The sequence below is a fragment of the Mirounga angustirostris genome, unplaced genomic scaffold (assembly GCF_029215605.1).
Source record: "Mirounga angustirostris isolate CCGP_5_RB_7025 unplaced genomic scaffold, mMirAng1.0.hap1 SCAF_3, whole genome shotgun sequence".
Lineage (NCBI taxonomy): Eukaryota > Metazoa > Chordata > Mammalia > Carnivora > Phocidae > Mirounga > Mirounga angustirostris.
Window position 1 is genome coordinate 70846531 of NW_026991711.1, and position 22408 is coordinate 70868938.

General features: G+C 42.7%; 1 protein-coding gene across 1 annotated transcript in view; it reads left to right on the forward strand.

Moving 5' to 3' along the window:
* Positions 1 to 22033, forward strand: part of KATNAL1 (katanin catalytic subunit A1 like 1) — a 114277-nt gene extending 92244 nt beyond the window's left edge. Inside the window, exon 10 of the mRNA XM_054506551.2 lies at positions 21632 to 22033. Coding sequence (XP_054362526.1) covers positions 21632 to 21654 — 23 coding nt within the window. The 3' untranslated portion in view covers positions 21655 to 22033. The remainder of the gene's footprint in view (positions 1 to 21631) is intronic.
* Positions 22034 to 22408: the final 375 nt, after the last annotated feature.

A 22408-nucleotide genomic window follows, 5' to 3' on the forward strand; every position in this document is an offset into this window, starting at 1 on the left:
GCCTGACACAGACACAGACTGGGGAGCCCAGGGAGTCCCCACAGGCAGGGATTTTTGTCCATTTGTTTTGTTCACTGCTGTATCCACGGGACTCAGAACAATGCTTGGCATAAGGTAGGACTCAATACGTATTTAATGAAAGAATGAATGACACACAGATGTTCAGTAATGCTTAGCCTTTCATTCTCAGTGTGGTTGTGGCATGTCCTGTTAGTAAGTCATGACTTGGCTATTATAAAACCCTCAGGAGTTTCACATCCTTTTGCTTTTGCTTCTCAGTTCTTAGTCTATTCTCATCTCTGAGTACCTGGGGCATTTACTTAGAAAAGCCCAGCTAGGGCAAAAAAGCATGATGATTCTTTGAAAAGGTATACTCCAGATATAATGACTTCATCATTGACAGGAAGTTAAGTGCACAGGGTGAAGTCAGATGGATCTGGGTTCATGTTCTATCTTGGACAGCTTATTTAAGAGATTTATGACTTTGGTATAAAATCTCCTATTTTCTTGAAGCCTTGGTTTTTTCTTCTAAAGGGGTAGATACTATACGTATAACAAAGTACCATCTCAATAAATGTCACTATTATTGTTACTATTTCACCAAGGCTTTGGGCTCAAGTAGGAGCCATGAGTAGAGAGGGAGAAAACTCTAGGAAGAATCAAGGAAAAAGAAATCAGAAATTGCTAAAGGCTTGCCTTCAAGGTTTATTTCTTTTGTATGTCAAAGCATCTGCTCCTATTAGACACGTAAGCTCCTCAGAGCGGAGTGGGGGTGGGGGGTGGGGGGGTGGCAATAGAGGCCTGCATTGCAGAGGGAGCTAACGTCTCCATGGTAACAGCACATCAGATTCTGATGCGGGCACACCTGATATTCTCAGGTTGCTCCACCATATGGCACTTCATATATTTCATCAAGGAAAAAAAAACACTACCTTGACCTTCCCCTACTGCGTAGGCAAACACAAGCTCACATACTCGCACACCCTCTCCATCTAATCCATGGACGCTGAAGCGATATAAGCCACTGTCACAGAGATTGGAAACAGAGTTCCAAAAGCCATTCATTCAAACAGAGGGCCAGAACAGTCATTCTTGCTTCAAAGAGGTGCCCAGAAGAGAGGTACCTGACAAATACATTTGCAATTTGCCTTTTCTGTGACACTGACGCCGAATCAGGTGGTCTCCCTCCTGCCTCTGGCTTGCTAAGGAAGCAGCCCCATTCATAACCCTGCAAGCAGAATTGCATCCTTGACCATGACTCATCTCATGACACCATTTGTAAAAGTGGCCTCTCAAACTCTCCCTACATATAAATGCCCATTAAATGCTCTGCTTTGAACTGGTTTAAAAGGAAAAAGAAAGATTTCCTGGTAGGATTAAAAAAAAAATGCAGACAGCCTGTAGTTGCCATGTGACACAACCAAAGAATTATGGCTGCTTAGAGATTTCCTGCTCAGCTTCAGAAACAGATGTTTTAAAACTTCATGTTAAAAGAGATGTCAGAAATTGGGGACAAAAGTCACTGTTCCTTGCAGCATATCAAAGTCTTCCTTTTCAGTGGACATCTTATTGATTTGGTTTCTTCACACCACATTCCCCGGAAAGCCCATTTAAATTAACCATGCATGCTGCTCCAGCATGCCTGGATGCGACCACAGTGCCTTGTGTACGTTATGCTTCATAAAGGGCCTTTGAAGACAATGTCTGAAAAAGCCACAGTTAGGAAATGTTAGAATTTAGGGTCTAGAAATGTTGGCTTACTTTTGGTGCCCATGGTGGTTTTTGTTTTAAGTACTTTGGGTAGCCTACTGAGTAGTAAACAATAGTAACCAAATGTATGCATGCAACATGGGAAAGTGAGCTGTGCTCTATAAAGTCGGTAGTTTATGTTTTGAAGCTGGTTCAATGTACAGGGTTCTTGGATCATTACTTAATTTGTGGGAAAGGCTTTATGTTTAAAGCAATAAAAGTTTGCCCTTCCATGTCACAGCAACCTTTTGGCAACCTCACTGGCTTCTTGTACTTCCCCACCCCGCTGGTCATGAAGGAACTTTGTGATTGCCTGTAACCCAAAAGGGAACTGTAGGTCCCTTGCAGCCTATCTGACCTCTCCTAAACATGCCAGATATAGTCCGACTTCCTGTTACAGCCGAGATGAAGTAGCCCCATTCCTCCCAGCTCCTCCCTCCCACAGCTAAAGGGCCATGGGCATAACACAACAAACAAGCTTAAGAAGATTCTGAAAGGCAGAAAGAAGAAGGCAGACTTCCCAGGGCCCTTGGGACTTGAGGAACAGCACAGTGGTCGGTCCCCTGGGTTTCTTTATTGCCTTCTATATATTCTGGACAGGGCTCTACAGAAGCTTCCAACCTGGAATTGCCAACAGGTATAGACCAAAAGAATCTTCAAGAAAAGCCTGTTCCCCATTGCCAATAGACCAAGAAAGGGGTCACCTAGCAACAGAAATCCTTATTGGCAATACTCGCCCTGCTCCAGCCAAACACCAGGAGAAGAATCCTGCCCCCAGAATTTCAGCAGGGCCGAACAGAGAGCTGATCTTCTTCCACTGCCCACAGAAGCAGGCGGTAGCACTCCAATCCCCTGTTCAGTAGGGCTAAGCAGAGATCTTTGTAATCTTCTACCTCCGACTTGGTGGAAGCAGGTGGTGCCCTAATTCCCCACAGGAAGTTGTCTGTGGGCCAGGTGGGTAGCTGATCTTCTAGTCTCTGCCCAGAGAAAGCAGGCTGTGCCCCTGTTTCCCTGGGTAATATCAGTAGAGTCCAGTAGGTAGTTGAGTCTGACACTTACCTGGTATGAGAGAGGCAGAGTGATGTAGAAGGCTAGTTGGTGTGCTGATTGCTCTCTTCCTTTTCCCCAGTGTCAGCAGGGCCCAGCAAGTTGCTGACCTTCTGCCCCAGTCCTGCAGCAACAAAGCAGTGTGAGGGAGCCCTCAACTTCCCCACTGCCAGGGGTCTGTGGGGTCCTAGGAGGCAGTGGGCCAGTGAGAGTTAGTGCCCCACTTTTGCTGGGAAGGCATCAGCAGGGTTAAGCCATAAATCTACAGATTCAAGAATCTGAGGGAAATCTGAATGGGGTAAACCGAAATGGCATGAAACCCATGATAAGACACATCATCATTAAACTTTTACAAACTAGAGACCAAAAAAAAAAAAAAAATCTTGAAAGCAGCCAGAGAGAAATAATGCATCATGTATAGGGGAATACTAACTCAAATAACAGCATATTTCTCATCTGAAACCATGAAGTCCAGAAGAAAATGGCACAACATTTTTCAAGAACTGAAAGAAAAGAACTGTCAACCATCAGTTCTATAACCAGCAAAAATATCTTTCAAGAATGAAGGGGAAATAGACATTCTCAGACAACAAAAAAGTAAGAGATTTTGTTGCTAGGAAACCTATCTTTTCAGAATGGCTGATGAAAGTTCCCAATACATAAAGGAAATGATAACAGAAGAAGGCTTGGATCGGAAAAGGGAAAAAGAACATTAGAATGGGTAAAAAAAAAAAAAAAAAAAAAAGAGGGGTAGATAGACTATCCTACTTCTCATGAGTTTCTTAAACATATCAGAAGTTTCAAGCCAAAATTCTACCACCATCTGATGTAGTGTTCAATATATGTGGAGAAAATTCTTAAGAAGAGTATATTTTAGGGGTACCTGGGTGGTTCAGTCAGTTAAATGTCCAACACTTGAGCTCAGCTCGGGTCTTGGTCTTGGGGTCATTAGTTCAAGCCCCACGTGGGGCTCCCGCTGGTTGTGGAGCCTACTTAAAAAAAAAAAAAGTATATTTTAAAAATGGGGAGTGTCGAGGGACCAAAATGGAAATGTTTTCTATCCATCATTCACAAGTAGTTGATGCTGATACCGTAGACTTCGATAAGTTACATATGTATATTGTAATATCTATATGCAGAACAAGATAGTCAAAAATGTTATAAATATATCAAGGTGGAATCTTAAAACATGTTCAAGTAATGCAAAGGAAGGTAAGAAAAGGGAAATGGTGGAATTAGAGGAAACAAACAGAAAATAAATAATGAAGTGGCCAATTTAAGCCCTAATGCATGAATGGTTACCTAAAATGGTCTAACTATAACAATCAAAAGACAGAAATTGACGGAGTGGATTTAAAAAATGGCCCAACATATGTTGTTTACAAGAAACATACTTCAAATATAACTGGTGGGTAGGTTGAAAGTAAAAGAATAGAAACAGATATACCATGTAAACATTAATGATAATAGTAGTAATAATAAAAAACAGGAGTGGCTATATTAATGTCTGGTTAAAGTAGACTTCAAAGCAAAGAAAATTACTAGAGACAAAAAGGTAATTACATAATGATGGAAGGCTCCAGCCACCAGGAAGACATAAAGCAGTAAGATAAAAGATAAACCACTGCTCTGGTTTTGATGGCACATCTCTCTCTTCCTCACTGGACCATAAGAGCCTTTGAAGACAAGAATCACACCTATTGGTGTTGCCTCCCCCACCTTCCCCCGCCTCCCCCCCTCCCCCCCGCTCCCTGCTCCAGGAGGTGCTTAAGAAATGTTTTGAACCAAATGTAGTGGAAGTCTACTGTAGTTGTGGTCTGGCTCACAAGAGCACCCCCTTCTCTAGGAAGGGCCTCAGAGGAGCTGAAGAGACTATGGCTATTCGTGGCACCATGGTAGATTGTACCGACTGAGATGCCCCCTGAAGCAGAGCAAGTGTTTGCTGGCTCACTCTTGCCTTGAGGTGGTGTGAGAGCTTGCGTTCCCAAAGTACTCCCCTTTGGGGTTTTTGCTAGAGTTTCCCTTGGGTAGCTGGGTCCTAAACGTGGGGAATCTGCCCTTCAGCTGCTCCACCGTCCTCTTTGTAGACCCTCCCAAGAAACCTAGGAGATCTTATGCAAATAACTTCCCAGCTCTCCTGAGAGACATATGTGGATTAGGCCCCACAGTGACCCTACACAAGAAACCATATCCATAAATAATCCCAACTTTAAGACACACTGGGGTCAACCAGCATACCATTTGATTAAGTAAGGCATTGAAATGCAGTGACAGGTCCTATCTCATGACTGGAATGTAAATCTGAGGGAGACTGGCCGGGAATAAATAGACACCTTTCTTGGTGTATCATTATGATACTCAGTGGTTGGAAAGGAAATTATTTACTTGGCAAATCTCCACAGTAACATTATGAGATCACTGGTATGTTGCTAATGACTTGTGCGCTCTTGTTTTATAGCTTAGTACCTGCTTAGTGCCCAGAATTTATAGGCACGGTGGCAGGTTTGCCCTAAGTCATCAGCACCCTCAGCAAGTAAGGCCAGAGCAAGTGAGACTGTGGCTGCAGAAGGGAGATTTTCCCTTGGGGCCTTTGAGGGAGAAGCCCAGACCCATGGCCTCCCAGCCCAGTGGAAGTCAGAGGTCCAGCCCAGACATTTCCTAACTGCATGCTCCTGAGGAGTCAATCCCAGTTCTTCTTTCTACGGGGCCATTTTCATTGCCAGTGGCCAGACTTCAAATGCCAGTGGTCATTTTATCATGGCACTCCCTGACCCAGGCCTCCTCTCACGGCCTGACCCCGTGGCCTTCAGGTGGCTGCATCAACCACATTCCAGGTGGCTCCCAACTGGGCCACCCCACTGCCTGTCCACATGGGACCGTTTCTCCTTGTTCTTCATCCATGCTGGTCTCTCGGCCTCTCATTGGCTTTCTACACTTGTTTATATCCTCAACGTTAGGGCTCATCTCAGTTTTTGCCTGTCTTTGGGATTGCTCTCGTTTTGACCCTTGACATTCTCTCAGACCATCCATGCTGGGCCCCTGGCGGTTCTCAGGCATCACCCACCCGGGCAACAGCTTATTTGACCAGAGCCCCCACTGGGTGCTCCAGCTTCTCATTCCTTCCCCTCCTCATTCCTCCTCGTCCATGAATAGTCATCCCCTAATTCCAACTTAGCCTTGCTATAGCCCTGCTATGATAGGGGTGAACCTCCTATGTGTCCTGCCCCCCTCACTCTATGGCCTTTGTGCTGAGGGTGGGCTATCACCTTGGTAAAAGTGTACATCCTGGGGCCTAGCAGCTGCCTGGCTACAAATGCCCACATTCTCTCTCCTGGCTCTGAGGCCTGGGGCAAGTCCGTGATCTTTCTTAGCCTCAGGCTCCTTATCTGGAAAATGGACATCGTCAGAGTAGCTAACATACAGGGTACTTGGGAAGACTTAATGAATTCATATAAGCATTTAGAACAGAGCCTAGCACAGAGTAAGGGCTGTGTATTTGCTCTTTTGTTAAGTTAATCTTTAAAAGTTAAGCCAGCTTTGGAAACCTTGTTTCTGTGATTTTAGGAGTGCGGCTATTGCTTCGTTGTGCTTAGCGTGCCTGGCCACCCAGCTGGAATGGGAAGGCTAAAATCAAAACCAGGTTTAAGGGAGAGGGACGGAATTAGGGACAAGCTTTTCTGTCTGTGATTTTTAAAGAAGAATTGCCTTCTCTAAAAAAATGTGTACTTAATATTAACTCCTGAAGCAGATGCCTCTTGAAGAACAGCCATGGAAGAAATGCCTACAAAAAGTTGGTACCCTTTTCTCTGGTTCTTACTCCCATTTGTCAGCTGACTCGGGATCTTCGCTCGAAAGCTCTTCTGGATGGTGTTTCTGTGCCGCAGGCTGGCGGGTCACAGCACTGGGCTCCAGATCTCTCGGATCTCTCGGGCCCGAGCTGTTACCATTCTCTCTTAACCCCAGGTCGCCTCTCCACCCTGCCAAGGATGTTTGCATTCCTTGCAAGGAAGACTTTAATTTATTCTGCAATAGTCCTGTGCTCCAAGTTAGTGTTTTCTCTGTAGCGGAAAAGGGAAGAAAGAAGTGCTCCCAGGCTGCATATCGATTGCCATTGGGGCAGATTCCCAAGTGCGGCCTGCAAGCCCCATTCGGTGGCGGCCTAGCCTGGAGAGCGCTGTCCCCGGTCCCCACTTGCTAGCTTGCACACCAGGTGGGCACCCAGGTGTGGGAACCCACAGTTCCGCCATGCCACACGCGCATGCCTCTGGGGCTGCTGTCCGCCTGCTGCCGGGGATGCAGGTCTGCCTCTTTGTCCCTACTTGTCCCGGCCTCCCAGCTGGGATCCGTGCGGACTCAGTCCCAGAAATAGCACGATCAAGGGATAGGTGCTGTGAGAGACAGAGGGAGGGGCCAGTGCTCCTTGGGGCCTGGCAGGGGTGGGGGCTGGGAGGGATCAAAGGAGCATCCTCGTCCTCGGGAAGATGACCCCGAGCTCCGTTTTCAAAGGCGAGTAGGTGTTCCCCAGTAGGCTGCAGGGGCAGTGGGAGTGGGATGGAGAATTCCCGGTGGAGGAAGCGCCCCCGGAAAAGGTGAAGAAGCATAGGGAGGAGCTCGCAAAGGGTGCCTGACTCCTGGGCTACCTCTGCATGAAGCCCCAGCTCCCAGGTAAGCTCCGTTTTATACTGGAAATCTTTCATTCTGAGTGGTCCAACAGCCCACATTTTTTTTCGTTTGTTTGTTTGCCTGCCTGCAGGGGAATATGATGTCTCCCTCCACAGAACAAGGTCATTCCTTTGGGTCTAGGAGGAAATTTGAAAAGCATCCCTATAGCGGCTGACACATTCACTGCTTGACACTGGCCCACACTGCTAGGCAGGGACCCTTCAGGGGAAAGCCCCGGTCTGGAGAACAGGCAGGTGTTTGGAGGGAGGCACAGCAAGGCTCTATCATTAAATCATGCCCACCCACCTCCAGGATAAGCCAGACTAAACTAATTTTACCCTCCCTCCAGGCAGGAATTCCAAAGAACCACCCTGGACAGGTCCTTCAGTAATATACAATTATCCATGATAATTAATTAGCTAGTTAGACACTTACATTTAATTAATTAATTAAGCATTTATTAAATGATATTTATGTGACAGGCATTGCACATTCCCAGAGGGGATGCAAAGAAAAACAAAACATGGTCTCTGCCTCCAGGAGCTCACGGCTGGAGAGAAAGATCAATAAACAAATACTACCAGTCCCATGTGATATGAGCCTATAATCACAACCATGGCCGTGGAGAAAGGAAGGCACCAGCCATACTGGCAAGGGGCTGGAGTCCGGAAGGGGGAAAGAGACGATGCTAAGAAGGGTTACCATTTAGATGAGTCTTGAAGGATGAGTAGGAGTTTAATTGGAGGGCAGAGTGGGAAAGAACCTTCTAGGCAGTTCCAACAGCATTTCGAAAGGCAAGAAGTTAAAGAAGGCAAAAAGCCTTGGTCTTCACGGGGAATGTCCTGGGAAGGCTCATTAACTCGCAGCGTCACGCCATTCCCCACCTCCTGGGTCCATGGCAGCCAAGCCAACCGCCCACAGCAGGTTCTCCCCGGTTCCCCCCTCCAGAGGGTTCCAGGCAGTAATAACAGATGCACAGGACTGGCACTTGAGAAGTGGCCTCTTCGCCATCCTGGGATGAAAATTTTTGTGTCGTTCGATTGTAAGGCATGGCAGGAGACGAAGCTGGGAAGGCAGTTTGGGGCTGGGCTATAAAGAGCCTTGTGTGTCATCCTGAATTCCTTCTGTTGATGGTAGAAAGCCACTACAAGTTTTTAGGCCGGAGACGAACACAATCAGACCCGTGTAGACACGGTTCTCCACCTCAGTGCTGCAATGCACCGTGTGTAGCTGTCGATTGTGAGAAGGGTGGCAAAGAACCAGTTCTTTAAAGTGAGTGCTGAGGGTGGCAAAGGACGTCCTTAAAACGGTCAGGAAGGGTAGAATTAACATCCCCCCCGAATCTCTGTCACTCGCGCTAGGGAGGTAGCACAGGAGCCCCTGAAACTCCTACTGCTGTCTTGAGAATTTCCTTGGGCCTTAGGATCCCTCCCTGCGCCCCTTCGAGAGTCAGGCACCAAAAGCTGCTCCACGCTTCCTGTTCAATAACTTCTCATTCCTGGCCCACGTGCCTTCGATACTCCCTTGGCCCGGGGGCTCGGGGGCTCATATTCCTCTGCAAGTGGTAGCTTCCCTCTCTGATAATGTGTGGTAGGAGGCAGCCAAAACTCAGGCCCTCACCTGTGCTCCTCCCAGAGAGCCTAAGCGGAGACGAGGGAATGAGTCCCACAGTCCCCTGTGGCCTCTGATCGTCCCCGTTTGCTACCACCCCACCAGGGACGCCCCTCCTCAGGCCTGTGTCTGTAGGCCCTCCGGCAGATGCAGCCCTGGGGAGGAGGCCGGGCCCCCAGGTTGCAGGGCTGTAGTGCTGGGGTCAGGCCCCCCGCCGGCCTGCTTTCATCTGCTCCTCAGCTCAGCAGGGTTGGGAGCCGACATCCTTGAGACCAGGGCTGTGGCAGCTATTTCTGTGGCAGTGGGTGAGCTCTGACCACGCCAGTGTGGGAGAGCGGCACCAGCTGAGCCTCAAACTTCCAGAATGTGCCCCTGCTCCGTCCCACACCGCCCACAGCAGCAGGCTGCCGGCCCCACACCCAGCCCAGCCCACGGTGAGCAACAGCCCTCCGTGCCTCAGGGTTTTCTCACCATTTCTTGTTAGTGCTTCAGGTCTGTGCACGCTTCCCTCCCACATCTGCAGGTTCTCCAGAATTGAGGTGGGGGGGGGGGTGTTCATGCTCTTGTCAGTGGCCCCAGCTCTCTTCTCCATAAACGACAGGCCGGAGCCTCGCGATTTAATATAGTCCAGGAAAAGCAGGTGCTCTAAGGCCCAACTATTCTAGAACCAACTATTGCTACACTTAGTTTCAGTTATTTAAGAAAGCTGAAGAATAACTTAAGGCTTTTGGCAACATTACAACTTTTGCATCTTATTATTCATCAACCACCTACATTTTTGTTTTTAAATATAAATGCTATTTATTTTTTGGTATAGATAATCCACCTTCTTTTGTTCAAAACTTGGTACAGAAAGGTGTGTGCTACAATAAAAAATTTCCCTCCTTCCCCAGCCACCCTGTTACCGGCAGGCAACTGGGCTAACCAACTTCTCATGGAGTGAACTTGAGACCCCACCACACCTTTTGTATCATAAAAACGTTCAAACCCACAGAAAAGCTGGAAGCGTACAGTGAGCCCATTCACCTAGATTCACCACTTGTTTTGCAACATTTGCTTTATCTGTGTGTATGTACCCGTCTCTCTTTCTACACACACACACACACACACACACACTTTTTTCTCGAACTATTTGAAAGTTGCAAACATCAGGACTCCTGACTCGTAAATACTTGAGCAGGGACCCCCTAAGAACAAGCACTTTCTTCTCCACAACCATAATATCACTATCACGTGCAAGAAATGTAACATTAACACAACAAAATTATATAAAATTCCTTCCAATTGGCCCAAGAATGTTCTTTGTGACAAAGTTTCGCTCTAGAAGCCAGTCAGCACGGATTTCCTCTGGTTTTCGCCACTCTTTCGCCTAGAGCAGCCCAGATCAGTTGTCTTGTGGAGGGGCTCTCGGTTCGGACTCATCTGATGATTTCCTCATAATTAGATTCAGGCTAAAGGATTTTGACAAGGCACATAATGTCGTCAACCACCTATCTTTGATTCTATAGGAGCAGTTCCCTCAGGAACCATCTATAGAAGGGTTATAATGCTCCTCTTGAAAATTTATAAAAGAACTGCCTGATGTGTTGAGAATCACCCAAAGGCACAAAATGGGAGGGCAAATTTCAACTCTAATTGGCATAACACAATGTTACAGTCCTCTCCTTTTAAACTTCTGATTTGATGACATTTTTAAAATGTTCTGTCACCCTCGGATGAGTATAAGTTCTGCCAGGGTAAATGACTTACGATGGCATGGCTCTGCTGTGCCAGCAACGTTCTCAGGAAGCCCCTGAGTCCAGCTCTAATCGGAAAGAGGCGCTCAGTGTTTGGATCCAGGGGTCATTTTGCCACACGCTCTTGGTTCTGGCAACACTCTTCAGCATCCTAACGGATTGTACTAAACTCCAAGTGAGCAGGTAAACTTCCTGGAGTGTATTTGACGACCCACTCATCTTGGTGTGTTACAGCAGGTGACATTCAAGATAATACGTTTTACAGAAATCATGTTAAAACTCTTTGAGGCCTTTTATTGGTAAGGCTCACCCTTACAACTGTGGGCTTTCCCCTGTGCACATCGAAGAAACTATTTCCTGAGGAAAGTCTCAGTCCTGCTTTCTGGTTCTCTTCTAATCCACCTGGGAGGAGCTGATCTTTCATCCAAGCAAGGGTAATTTTCATAGGAAATTTGAAGCTTTGCTTCCTTCAATCATGGCCACCAAAACTTCTGAGCCTTCCTTTAAACAAGCTGGTCAGAATACCTACATGTCAGACCGTGTTGAATGACTAAACAATTGAATAAACAAAATGAGTTTCAAAAAAGAGCCCAAGGGCCTGCTAACCTTCCCTTCTTCTTATGTGGTTTTTGGAGGTGAAGGTGCTTCCCCCTGCTCCACGGTGGAGTCTGAGCGAGGTGTGGCTTGTAATGTAATGTAATGTTATTTTTGCAAAATGAAAAATGACCTCTCATTTTTAAAATTAAGACGACAGAATGGGGCGCCTGGGTGGCTCAGTTGGTTAAGCGACTGCCTTCGGCTCAGGTCATGATCCTGGAGTCCCTGGATCGAGTCCCGCATCGGGCTCCCTGCTCGGCAGGGGGTCTGCTTCTCCCTTTGACCCTCCCCCCTCTCATGTGCTCTCTCTCTCTCATTCTCTCTGTCTCAAATAAATAAATAAAATCTTAAAAAAAAAAAAAAAGACGACAGAATGTGAAGCTCTCCACATTCTTCTGGGGGATGGAGGGAAAGGAAAGGCAGTGCTCATCTCTTATCCCTCCCCCACAAGTGAGCATTATCAGAGATGGTTCTCAACTCTCTAATTAAACTCTGCTCCTAAATGCTGAGCCCGGGCAACACGTGAGTAACTTTGGAAACTTCTTTCCACTTTGAGTGACATTTGTACCAACTACCACAGGAATAAAAGGCCATTGTCACTCACCAGCTAAGAAGCTGTAGTAGAAAGTGTCAAGAAAGAAGGTGACAGAAATTCACAGGAAGGAGCATTAAAGCAATTGCCAAAGCCAGACACCAAGGAGGATGCTGTGACTGGAAGCCAGTGAGCACAGTGGGCTGTCCTTAGCACCCAGCGGACACTACGAAAACATTTGTACTCACCTCACATTCTTCTCATTTGGTCAGCCTTATGTATAAATATCTTACATGTCACGCCAACTCCATCACCAGAGAGCTGATGTCATTCGGCTATATTGTATTAGCTCCCCAGAGAAATGACAGCAAAGAACCATAAATCCATGGTATCCTTGACTCCTGAAGATGGTCAGTGTAAGAAACAGTTACATCAAATCACTATTACATAAAGGCTTATCTATGATCAGTTCCTTCCAGCCCTTATACACTGATGGGCTTCCTTTTACTAAATAATGAAAACTATGCAGCTCGTGTGTGTCTTGTTTTACCTTAGTTCTTAACTAAGTTTTTGCTTTAGTTGTAAGAGTTTGCATTGATCTAGGGTTTTGGACCAAATTCTCTTCCGGTCTCCATTGCTTTGTAGTTGGTGTTTTTAAAAACAAGCAAACAAAAAATCTTTTAAAAGGGATTCCTATATATTTTTTGACTATCATTTTATTTTTGGAAATAAGTGGCATTATCATGTTAATATTTCTCTAGAAATAATTTCATACTGTGGCTTTTATTATAAACTGTCTTATCAAAAGGGACTCTTTCCTTTTTAAACATTTTATTTTATTTATTCATTTTGGTGGGGGGGAAGAACAGAGAGAGGGGGAGAGAGAATCTTAAGCAGGTTCCACACCCAGCACAGAGCCCAACACAGGGCTTGATCTCACAACCTGAGCCAAAATCAAGAGTTGGACGCTTAACTGACTGAGTCCTAGGCACCCCTAAAAATTTTATTTTTATTTATTTATTTTAAAGACAATTTTTAAAAAGCAGTTATAGATTTGCAATAAAATTGAGAGAAGTTTACAGAGATTTCACATATGCCCCCTCTCCCCTCACATTTATATATTCCGCCATTGTCAATATTGCTCCCCAGAATGGTACAATTTTTATTAAGGATGAACATACGTTGACATGTCAAGCTCACCCACAGCCAATAGTTTACCTTATTGTTCACTCTTCATGTTGGACAAATGTATAACAACATATGTCCATCATTATAATATCATACAGAGTATGTTCACTGTCCTAAAAATCTTTTGTGCTTTGCCTATTTATCTCTCCCTTCCTTCCCCTACCCCTGGCAACCATTGATCTTTTTACTGTCTCCATAGTTTTGCCTTTTCCAGAATGCCATATACTTGAGTTATATAGTATACAGCCTTTTCAGATTGGCTTCCTTCACTTATTAATATGCACTCAAGATTCCTCCCTGTCTTCTCATGGCTTGGTAAGTTCATTTCTTCTCTTTTTTTAGATTTATATTTATTTATTTGAGAGAGAGAGACAAAGATAGCGACAGAGAGCATGAGTGAGCACAAGCTGGGAGGAGAGGAAGAAGAGGGAGAAGCAGGCTCCCCCATAAGCTGGGAGCCTGATGCAGGGCTTGATCCCAAGATCCTGGGATCATGACCCGAGCTGAAGGCAGACACTTAACCAACTGAGCCACCCAGGAGCCCCTATAAGCTCATTTCTTCTTAGGGCTGAGTAATATCGACTGTCTGGATGTACCACAGTTTATTTATCCATTCACCTACCGAGGGACATCTTGATTGTTTCTAAGTTATGGCAGTTATGAATAAAGCTACTGTGAACATCTGTATGTGGGTTTTTGTGTGGATATAAGTTTTCAGTTCCTTTGGGTAAATACGAAGCAGTGTGGTTGCTGGTTCATGTGGTAAGAGTATGTTTACTTTTGTAAGAAATCACCAAACTCTTCTTAAGTGGCTGCACCATCTTGCATTTCCACCAGCAATGAATGAGAGTTCCTGTTGCTCCACATCCTCATCAACATTTGGTATTGTCACTGTTCTGGATTTTGGCCATTCTAATAGGTATGTAGTGGTATCTCATTGTTGTTTTAGTTTGCATTTCCCTGATGACATATGATTTGGGGCATCTTTTCAAATACTTGTTATCTATATATCTTCTTTACTGAGACGTCTATTGAAGTCTTTTGCCCATTTTTAAATTAGGTTGTTTGTTGTCTTATTGTTGAGTTTTAAGAGTTCTTTGTATATTTTGGATAATAGTCCTTTACCAGAAGTGTCTTTAGCAAATATTTTCTTCCAGTTTGTGGCTTGTCTTCTCATTTTCTTCATATTGTCTTTCACAGAGCAGAAGGTTTTAATTTTAATGAGGCTCAGATTATTTCTCTCATAGAGCCTGTCTTTAGTGTTGTATCTATAAAGGTATCACCATACCCAAGGCTATATAGGTTTTATTCTATGGTATCTTCTAAGAGTTTTATAGTTTTGTGTTTTCCATTTAGGTCTATGATCCATTTTCAGTTAATTTTTGTGAAGAGTGTTAATGTCTGTGTCTAGATTCACCTTTTTTTTTTTTTTTTTTTGCATGTAGATGTTTAGTTGTCCCAGCAGCATTTGTTGAAAAGACTATTTTTGCTCCATTGTATTGCTTTTGCTTCTTTGTCAAAGATCAGTTCTGGGCTCTCTATTCTATTACACTGATCTATTTATCTTCTCTTTCACCAATATCATACTGTCTTGATTTCTATTGACATTTATAGTAAGTCTTGAAGGTAGGTAGCATCAGTCCTCCAACCTGGTTCTTCTACTTCAATATCATGTTGGCTGTTCTGGGTCTTTTGCCTCTCCATACAAACTTAGATAAGGGTTGGTTGATATCCATAAAATAACTCCCTGAAATTTTGATTGAGGTCGCATTGAATCTATAGGTCATGTTGGGAAAAACTGACATCTTGACAATACTAAATCTTCCTAACCATGAAATATGTTTCCATTTAGTTTTTTGATTTTATTCATCAGAGTTTTATAGTTTTTCTCATATAGATCTTGTATATATTTTATTAGATTTATACCTAAGTGTTTCATTTTTTTAGTTGCTAATGTAAATGCTGTTGTGTTTTTAATTTCAAGTTCCACTTGTTCATTGTTGGTATATAGGAAAACAACAACTTTTTTTTTTTTTAAGATTTTATTTATTTATTTGACAGAGAAAGACACAGCGAGAGAGGGAACACAAACGGGGAGTGGGAGAGGGAGAAGCAGACTCCCTGCTGAGCAGGGAGCCCGATGCGGGGCCCGATCCCGGGACTCCAGGATCATGACCTGAGCCAAAGGCAGTCGCTTAACCAACTGAGCCACCCAGGCGCCCAACAACAACTTTTGTATATTAATCTTGTATCCTCAAAACTTAATAATTTATTAGTTCCAAGAGGTTTATTTGTTGTTGACTCTTTCAGATTTTCTTCATAGATGACCATGTCATCTGTGACCAGTTTTATGCCTTCCTTCCCAATCTGTATACCTTTTCTTTTCTTTTCTTTTCTTGAGTTACTACATTAGTGAAGACTTCAGTATGTTAAAAAAGAGTGGTGAGAGGGGACATCCTTGCCTTTTACCTGATCTTAGAGGGAGAGTGTCAAATTTCTCATCATTAAGTATGATGTTAGCTGTAGGCTTCTTGTAGGTAGTCTTTATCAAGTTGAGGAAGTTCCCCTCTATTCCTTATTTATTGAGAGTTTTATCATGAATGGGTTTTGGATTTTGTAAAATACTTTTTCTGCATTTGATATGATCATGTGACCTTCCTTTTTTAGTCTTTTGATGTGATGAATTACATTAGTTGGTTTTTGAGTGTTGAAGCAGGCTTGCATACCTGGCTGGGATAAACCTGAGTCATCATGGTCGATAACTCTTTTTTACTTGTTTGGATTCAATTTGCTAATGTTTTGCTGAGGATTTCTGCATCTATGATCATGAGAGATATTGGTCTGTGGTTTTCTTAAAATGTCTTTGTCTGGTTTTGGTATTGGGGAAATGCTGGCCTAATAGAATGACTTAGGAAGTATTCCCTCTGTTTCTATCCATTGAAAAAGATTGTAGAGAATCAGCGTAATTTCTTCCTTAAATGTTTGGTAGATTCAACAGTGAATCCATGTGGGGCTGGTGATTTCTATTTTAGAAGGTTATTAATAATTGATTCAGTTTCTTTAATAGATACAGGCCTATTCAGATTGTCCAATTTTTCTTATGTAAGTTTTGGCAGATTGTGTCTTCCAAGGAATTGGCCCATTTCATTTAGGTTATCAAATCTGTGGGCATAGAGTGTGTCATAGTATTTCTTTATTATCCTTTTACTTTCCATGGAATTCGTAGTGATGTCCCTCTTTCATTTCTGATATTAGTAATCTATGTCCTCTCTCTTTTTTTCTTAGTCTAGCTAGAGGTTGATATTATCAATTTTATGATCTTTTCAGAGAACCAGCTTCGGTGTCATTGATTTCTTCTAGTGATTTCCTGTTTTCAATTTCATCGATTTCTGCTTTGTTCTCTTCTGCCTACTTTGGATTTAATTTGCTCTTTTTCCTACTTTCCAAAGGTGAAAATTTAGATTATTGGAGAGCTTTCTTCTTCTTCTTCCTTTTTAAAGATTTTATTTATTTATTTTATTTTAGAGAGAGGGGAGGGGAGGAGCTGAGGGAGGGGGGAGGGGGAAAGAATTTCAAGCAGACTCTGCACTGAGTGCAGAGCCCGATGCGGAGCTTGATCTCATGACCCTGAGATCATGACCTGAGCTGAAACTAAGCGTCTCATCCTTAATGGACTTAGCCACCCCAAGATTTTTCTTCTTTTTTAATATAGTCATTCAGTGCTGTAAATTTCCCTCTAAGAACTGCTTTCACTGCATCCCAAAAATTTTCCTAAGTTGTGTTTTCATTCTTATTTTGTTTTTATTCTTATTTCATTTGTATTTAGTTTATTTTTAAGTTTCTCCTGAGATGTTTTCTTTGACCCATGTATTATTAGAAGTGTATTGTTTAATCTTTATTTATTTTAGGATTTTCTAGTTATCTTTCTGTTATTGATTTGTAGTGTAATTCCATTGTGGCCTGAGAGTACATAGTGTATAATTTATATTCTTTTATATTTGTTAAAGTGTGCTTTATGACCCAGAATGTGGTTTATCTTGGTGAATGTTCCATGTGAGCTTGAGAAAAATGTGTATTCTGCAGTAGTCTATAGATGTCAATTATACCCAGTTGGTTGATGGTGTTGTTGAGTTCAACTATGTCCTTACTGATTTTTGTCTCCTGGATCTGTTCATTTCTGAGAGAGAGGGGTTAAAGTCTCCAACTATGATAGTGGATTCATCTATTTCTCCTTGAGATCTATTAATTTTTGCCCCATGTAAGTTGGATGCTCTGTTAAGTACATACACATTAAAAATTATTATGTCTTATTGGAGAATTGACTGCTTTATCATTACGTAATGCCCTTCTTTCTGCCCGATAACTTTCTTTACTTTGAAGTCTGCTCTGAAATTCATATAGCTACTCCAGCTTTCTTTTGATTAGTGTTAACATGCTATATTTTTCTCTATCCATTTACTTTTAACTATATGTGTCTTTATATTTAAAGTGGACTTCTTGTAGACAACATATAGTTGGGTTGTGTTTTTTTTTTGACCCATTCTGACAATCTCTGTGTTTTAATTGGTATATTTAAACCACTGATATTCAAGTGATCATTCATATAGTTGGATTAATATCTACATTGTTTGTTACTGTTTTTGATTTTTTGCCTGGTTCTTTTTTCCTATTTTTGTCTTCCACATTTTTTTGACCTGTGGTTTTAATCAAACAATATATATGATTCCATTTCTCTCTTTACTTAGCATATCAATTATACTTTTTAAAAAACTTGTTTTAGTAATTGCCTTAGAGTTTGCAACATACATTTATAACTAATCCAAGTCCACTTTCAAATAACACTATACCACTTTACAGGTAGTGTGAATACCTTGTAAAAACAAAATAATCCCAATTCTTTCCTCTTATCCCTTGTATCATTGGTGTCATTCATTTCACTTACATGTAAGAAAACATAAACATATGTATATATAAAATATATATACAGACATAAGATACATACATAAGCATACATAGTCAAATATATTGTTGCTATTATTTTGAACAAACTGTTATCTTTTAGATCAATTAAGAATAAGAAAAAAAAAGTTTTTATTTTACCTTCATTTGTTCTTTTTTTGAGGCTCTTCCTTTTTTATGTAGACCTGAGTTTCTGACCTACATTATTTTCATTCTCTCGGGAGAACTTATTTTAACATTTCTTTTTTTTTTTTTAGGCAGGGGGAGGGGCAGAGGGAGAGAGAGAGAGAGCGAATCTTAAGCAGGCTCCAGGCCCAGCATGGAGCCCTACACAGGGCTCAATCTCACAACCCTGAGATCATGACCTGAGCTGAAATCAAGAGTCAGATGCGTAACCGACTGAGCCACCCAGGTGCTCCTTAACATATCTTATAAAGCAGATCTACTGGCAACAAATTGTCCAGATGTTTATTTGTCTGAGAAAGTCCATTTCCCCTTCACTTTTGAAGGATAATTTTGCAGGGTACAGAATTGCAGTGGGTTTTTTTCTCTCAATACTTTAAATATTTCACTCTACTGTCTTAGTTGCCTGGTTTCTGAGGAGAAGTTGGATGCAATTCTTAACCTTGTTCCTCTGTAGGTAAGATTAAAAAAAAAGACTTTATTTATTTGAGAGAGAGTGGGAGAAAGTGAATGAGAGAGGGAGAGGGAGAGAGAATCTGAAGTAGACTCCGCACTGAGCACAGGGCCTGATGTGGGGCTCAATCCCACAACTGCGAGATCACGACCTGAGCCGAAACCAAGAGTCGAATGCTTAACTGACAGCACCCAGGCACCCCATAGGTAAGATTTTTTTTTTTTTTACCTTTGGCTTTTTTCAGGATTTTAGAAAATTATCTTTGACTTCCTATACTTTGAAAATGATATACTGAAGTCCGGTGGGGTTTTTTGTTGTTGTTGTTGTTGCTGTGTTTGTTTGTTTTGTTTTTGCATTTATTCTGCTTGGTATTCTCTGAGCTTCCTGGATCTGTTGTTCGATGTCTGACATTAATTTGGGGGAAGTTATCAGTCATTCAAATATTTCTTCTGTTTCTTCCTCTCTTCTCCTTCTGGTATTCCCATTCCCATTACATATATGTTCCACCTTTTGGAATTTCCCACACTCCTTGGATATTCTGTTCTATTTTGTTCAGCTTCTGTTCTTTTTGCTTTTCAGTTTTCAAGGATTTTTTTGACATAGCCTCCAGCTCAGAGATTCATTCCCCATCCAGTCCGGTCTACTAATAAGCCCATCAAAGGCATTCTTCATTTCTGTATCAGTGTTTTTGATGTCTAGCATTTCCTTTCGGTTCTTTCTTAGGATTTCCGTCTCTCTGCTTACATTGCCAGTCTGCTCCTGCATGCCGTCTACTTTGTCCATTAGAACCCTCAGCCTATTAATCATAGTTGTTCTAAATTCCCGGCCTGATATTTCCAACAGCCCTGCCATGTCTGGTTCTGATGCTTGCTCTGTCTCTTCAAACTGTGTTTTTCTGCCTTTTGGTGTGAATGTAATTTTTTCTTGATAGCTGAACATGATGTACCGGGTAAAAAGAGCTGTTGTAAATAGGCCTCTGGTGATGTGATGGTGAGGTGTGGGGGAGGGGGGAGCGTTCGTCATCCTGTCCTTAGGTCGCAGTCACTTAGTGAGCGTGTGCCTCTGCACTGTGAGCTTCACAAGTGTTTCTCAGTTTTTTCTTTCCCTTTAGGTAGACCAGAATGGCAAGAGTGGGATAGAGTTGGATGTTCCCTTTCTCCGTACCAGTTAGGCTCTGATAGTAAGCATGGAAGGCTTTGGTTAACTAGCTTCCCCTGAGGGCCGGTCTTTTTAAGAAAAACAGGGAGGATGGGTTAGCCTGGTGGCGGGTATTGAGGAGGGCACATTCTGCATGGAGCACTGGGTGTTATGCACAAACAATGAATCATGGTACACTTCATCTAAAACTAATGATGTAATGTATGGGGATTAACATAAGAATTTAAAAAAAAAGTATATCTTAGTTGGTATAGTTTCTGAAGTGCACGATGAGGGAAAGCAGTATTAAATAAAATATTTATAGTTTAATTTATAAGTTTTATCGTGGAAACAGGACACACAGAGATGTTGACTGATGTTTTCCTAATAAATTTCTCTTCTGGAAAAAAAAAAAAAAAAAGAAAGAAAAACAGTGCTCTGGGGTATTTCAGAATGGTTCCTTAGCCTCCTTCCACTTCCTGGAAACCCAAGGGAACTTTTCTCCAATATTTACTGTGGGAACCTAGTCAGTTTACCAGAGGTAATATTGTGGGGGCCCCCTGTGACCAGGTCCCCCTGGAGTTTTTAACTCTCAGACTCATCTGCACGGAGCCTCCAGCAATTAGTCAATCATGGGGCAGGCTCCCGGGTCTTTGCTCTGGTCAGCCAGTGGTTGCCTGGCTGTGTCTCCAGTCTCAGGGACAGCGGTCTGCCCTGTGTCCTCCCCTCTCTATGGGCCCAAGAAGAGTTGCTGATTCTTCAGTCCGTTCAGCTTTTTACTTGTAGTTAGGAGGGAGTATGGACTTCCAAGTTCTTTATATGTGGAACAGGAAACCAGAAGCCCTACCCTTGCCTTCAAACATGCAATTTCAACACATTTTAAAATATATTGAAATAGCTATTTATGTGGGTTTTATTATACACACACACACACACACACACATGCAGAACCTCAGTCCTAAAAATCTAAAAGGATAGGATCCTGTGGGCAACATTTTAAAGTAAAACTACTCTAGTCCCGGGACATTCCTTTTCAAAGAACATCGACATTCATTTTGCTCAAATTCCTGATCTTCCTACCCTTCTTACAAGTAAGAACAAAAGCCATAACGATTAGTACTGGGTATTAGGTTCTATGTTCCAGGGACTGCGCTAGAAGCTTCACCTGTGTTAGTGCTAATTCTCACCAACAATCCTGCATAAAAGGAATTATTTAACCCATTTTATGGATTAAGAAACTGAGGCTCAGCAAGTTTGGACACCTTGCCTAAGGCCATACAATTAGTAATTTAATAGGCAGATAGTAATAATAATAATGGTGCCTTAAATCATTATGGTCAAACCTCATCAGTCCGAGTCCTGCCCAACTCTGGTGATGAGTGAAAAAGCCCATTGGCTTAGTCGGCAAGTGACCTTTGCAAACACTGCTAGGTGTGTGGGCTGTGTGTGCGTGTCAGATTATTTTGGACCACGTTGTCATTATCTCATGGTTCACCATCCTATTCTGAAATATGCTTTCCTAACCCATTTTGTCAGAACCTTTCATGAGGTGTCATTACCCACCCCCGCAGCTATTTCGTACCCTGGTTTTGCAGTTTCCAACAGTAGAATGCCTGGTTTGGAGGTGGCATTAGTGAGTTACCAGCAGACTTATAACGATGTGGGTTTTTTTATTAGGCTAAAAGTGGTTTGGTTTTAGTGTTTTGCTAACCCTGTGTTTACCCACCCTCAAATCAAATAGTCTTTTTCAACTCAAATAAGCTATTTCCTTCTTAGATCCAACAGCTTTCAAGCTTTGAAGATAAAAGGACGGGCTGTTTCAGGGCTCAGAACTTTCCATGATGTGTCGTCGAGACGGGAAGTGAATTTGCAACCCTTGACGTGTCCTGAGGAGTTCATTCAAGACAGAGGCATCCGATTCCAAAGCAGCAACCTTGAATTCCCTGAACCGTGAAGCACATTCTGCGGCTCTGTGGTTCTCAAAGGTGGAAGTGAGCACGTGCAGGAGCTGCTCTGGATGCTCACGCTGCCACAGGGACAGCCCCAGGGAGCCCGCAGCTGAGAAGTCAGACTGTCCCACATTGAGGACACCCTAAAGGGGAAGGGCAGCATTGGTTGGAAAATGGGTAACTAGTATTTGTCAATGACAACATTAAAAAATTAAGGGCCTCATGTAGAAAAACATGATTAAAATACAAATTTAATATATTCATGTTTTATCTTCTCAATGAAAACTGAAAAGTAATCATCTACACATTTGTCATGCTCAACAGAGCCCATAGAGAGGTTAATATGGATCATTAAACATCATCTATTAAGAAATTACATTTCACAATAGTGAGTAAAGGGAAAACACATTAGCAAACAAAGAATGCCATTCTTCCCCCCAGTTTATTCCCATGCTCAGACTACACTCTTCGTAACAAGAGGAGAAGAAAGACAAAGTTAAAAGCTCTTAAAATTTAGGATGTAATAGAATTGCTGCTGCTTGTGAAATACTGTTTTAAGTCTGTTTATTCCAAAGTCAGGTCAGAATGCCACCTTAAAGTGATG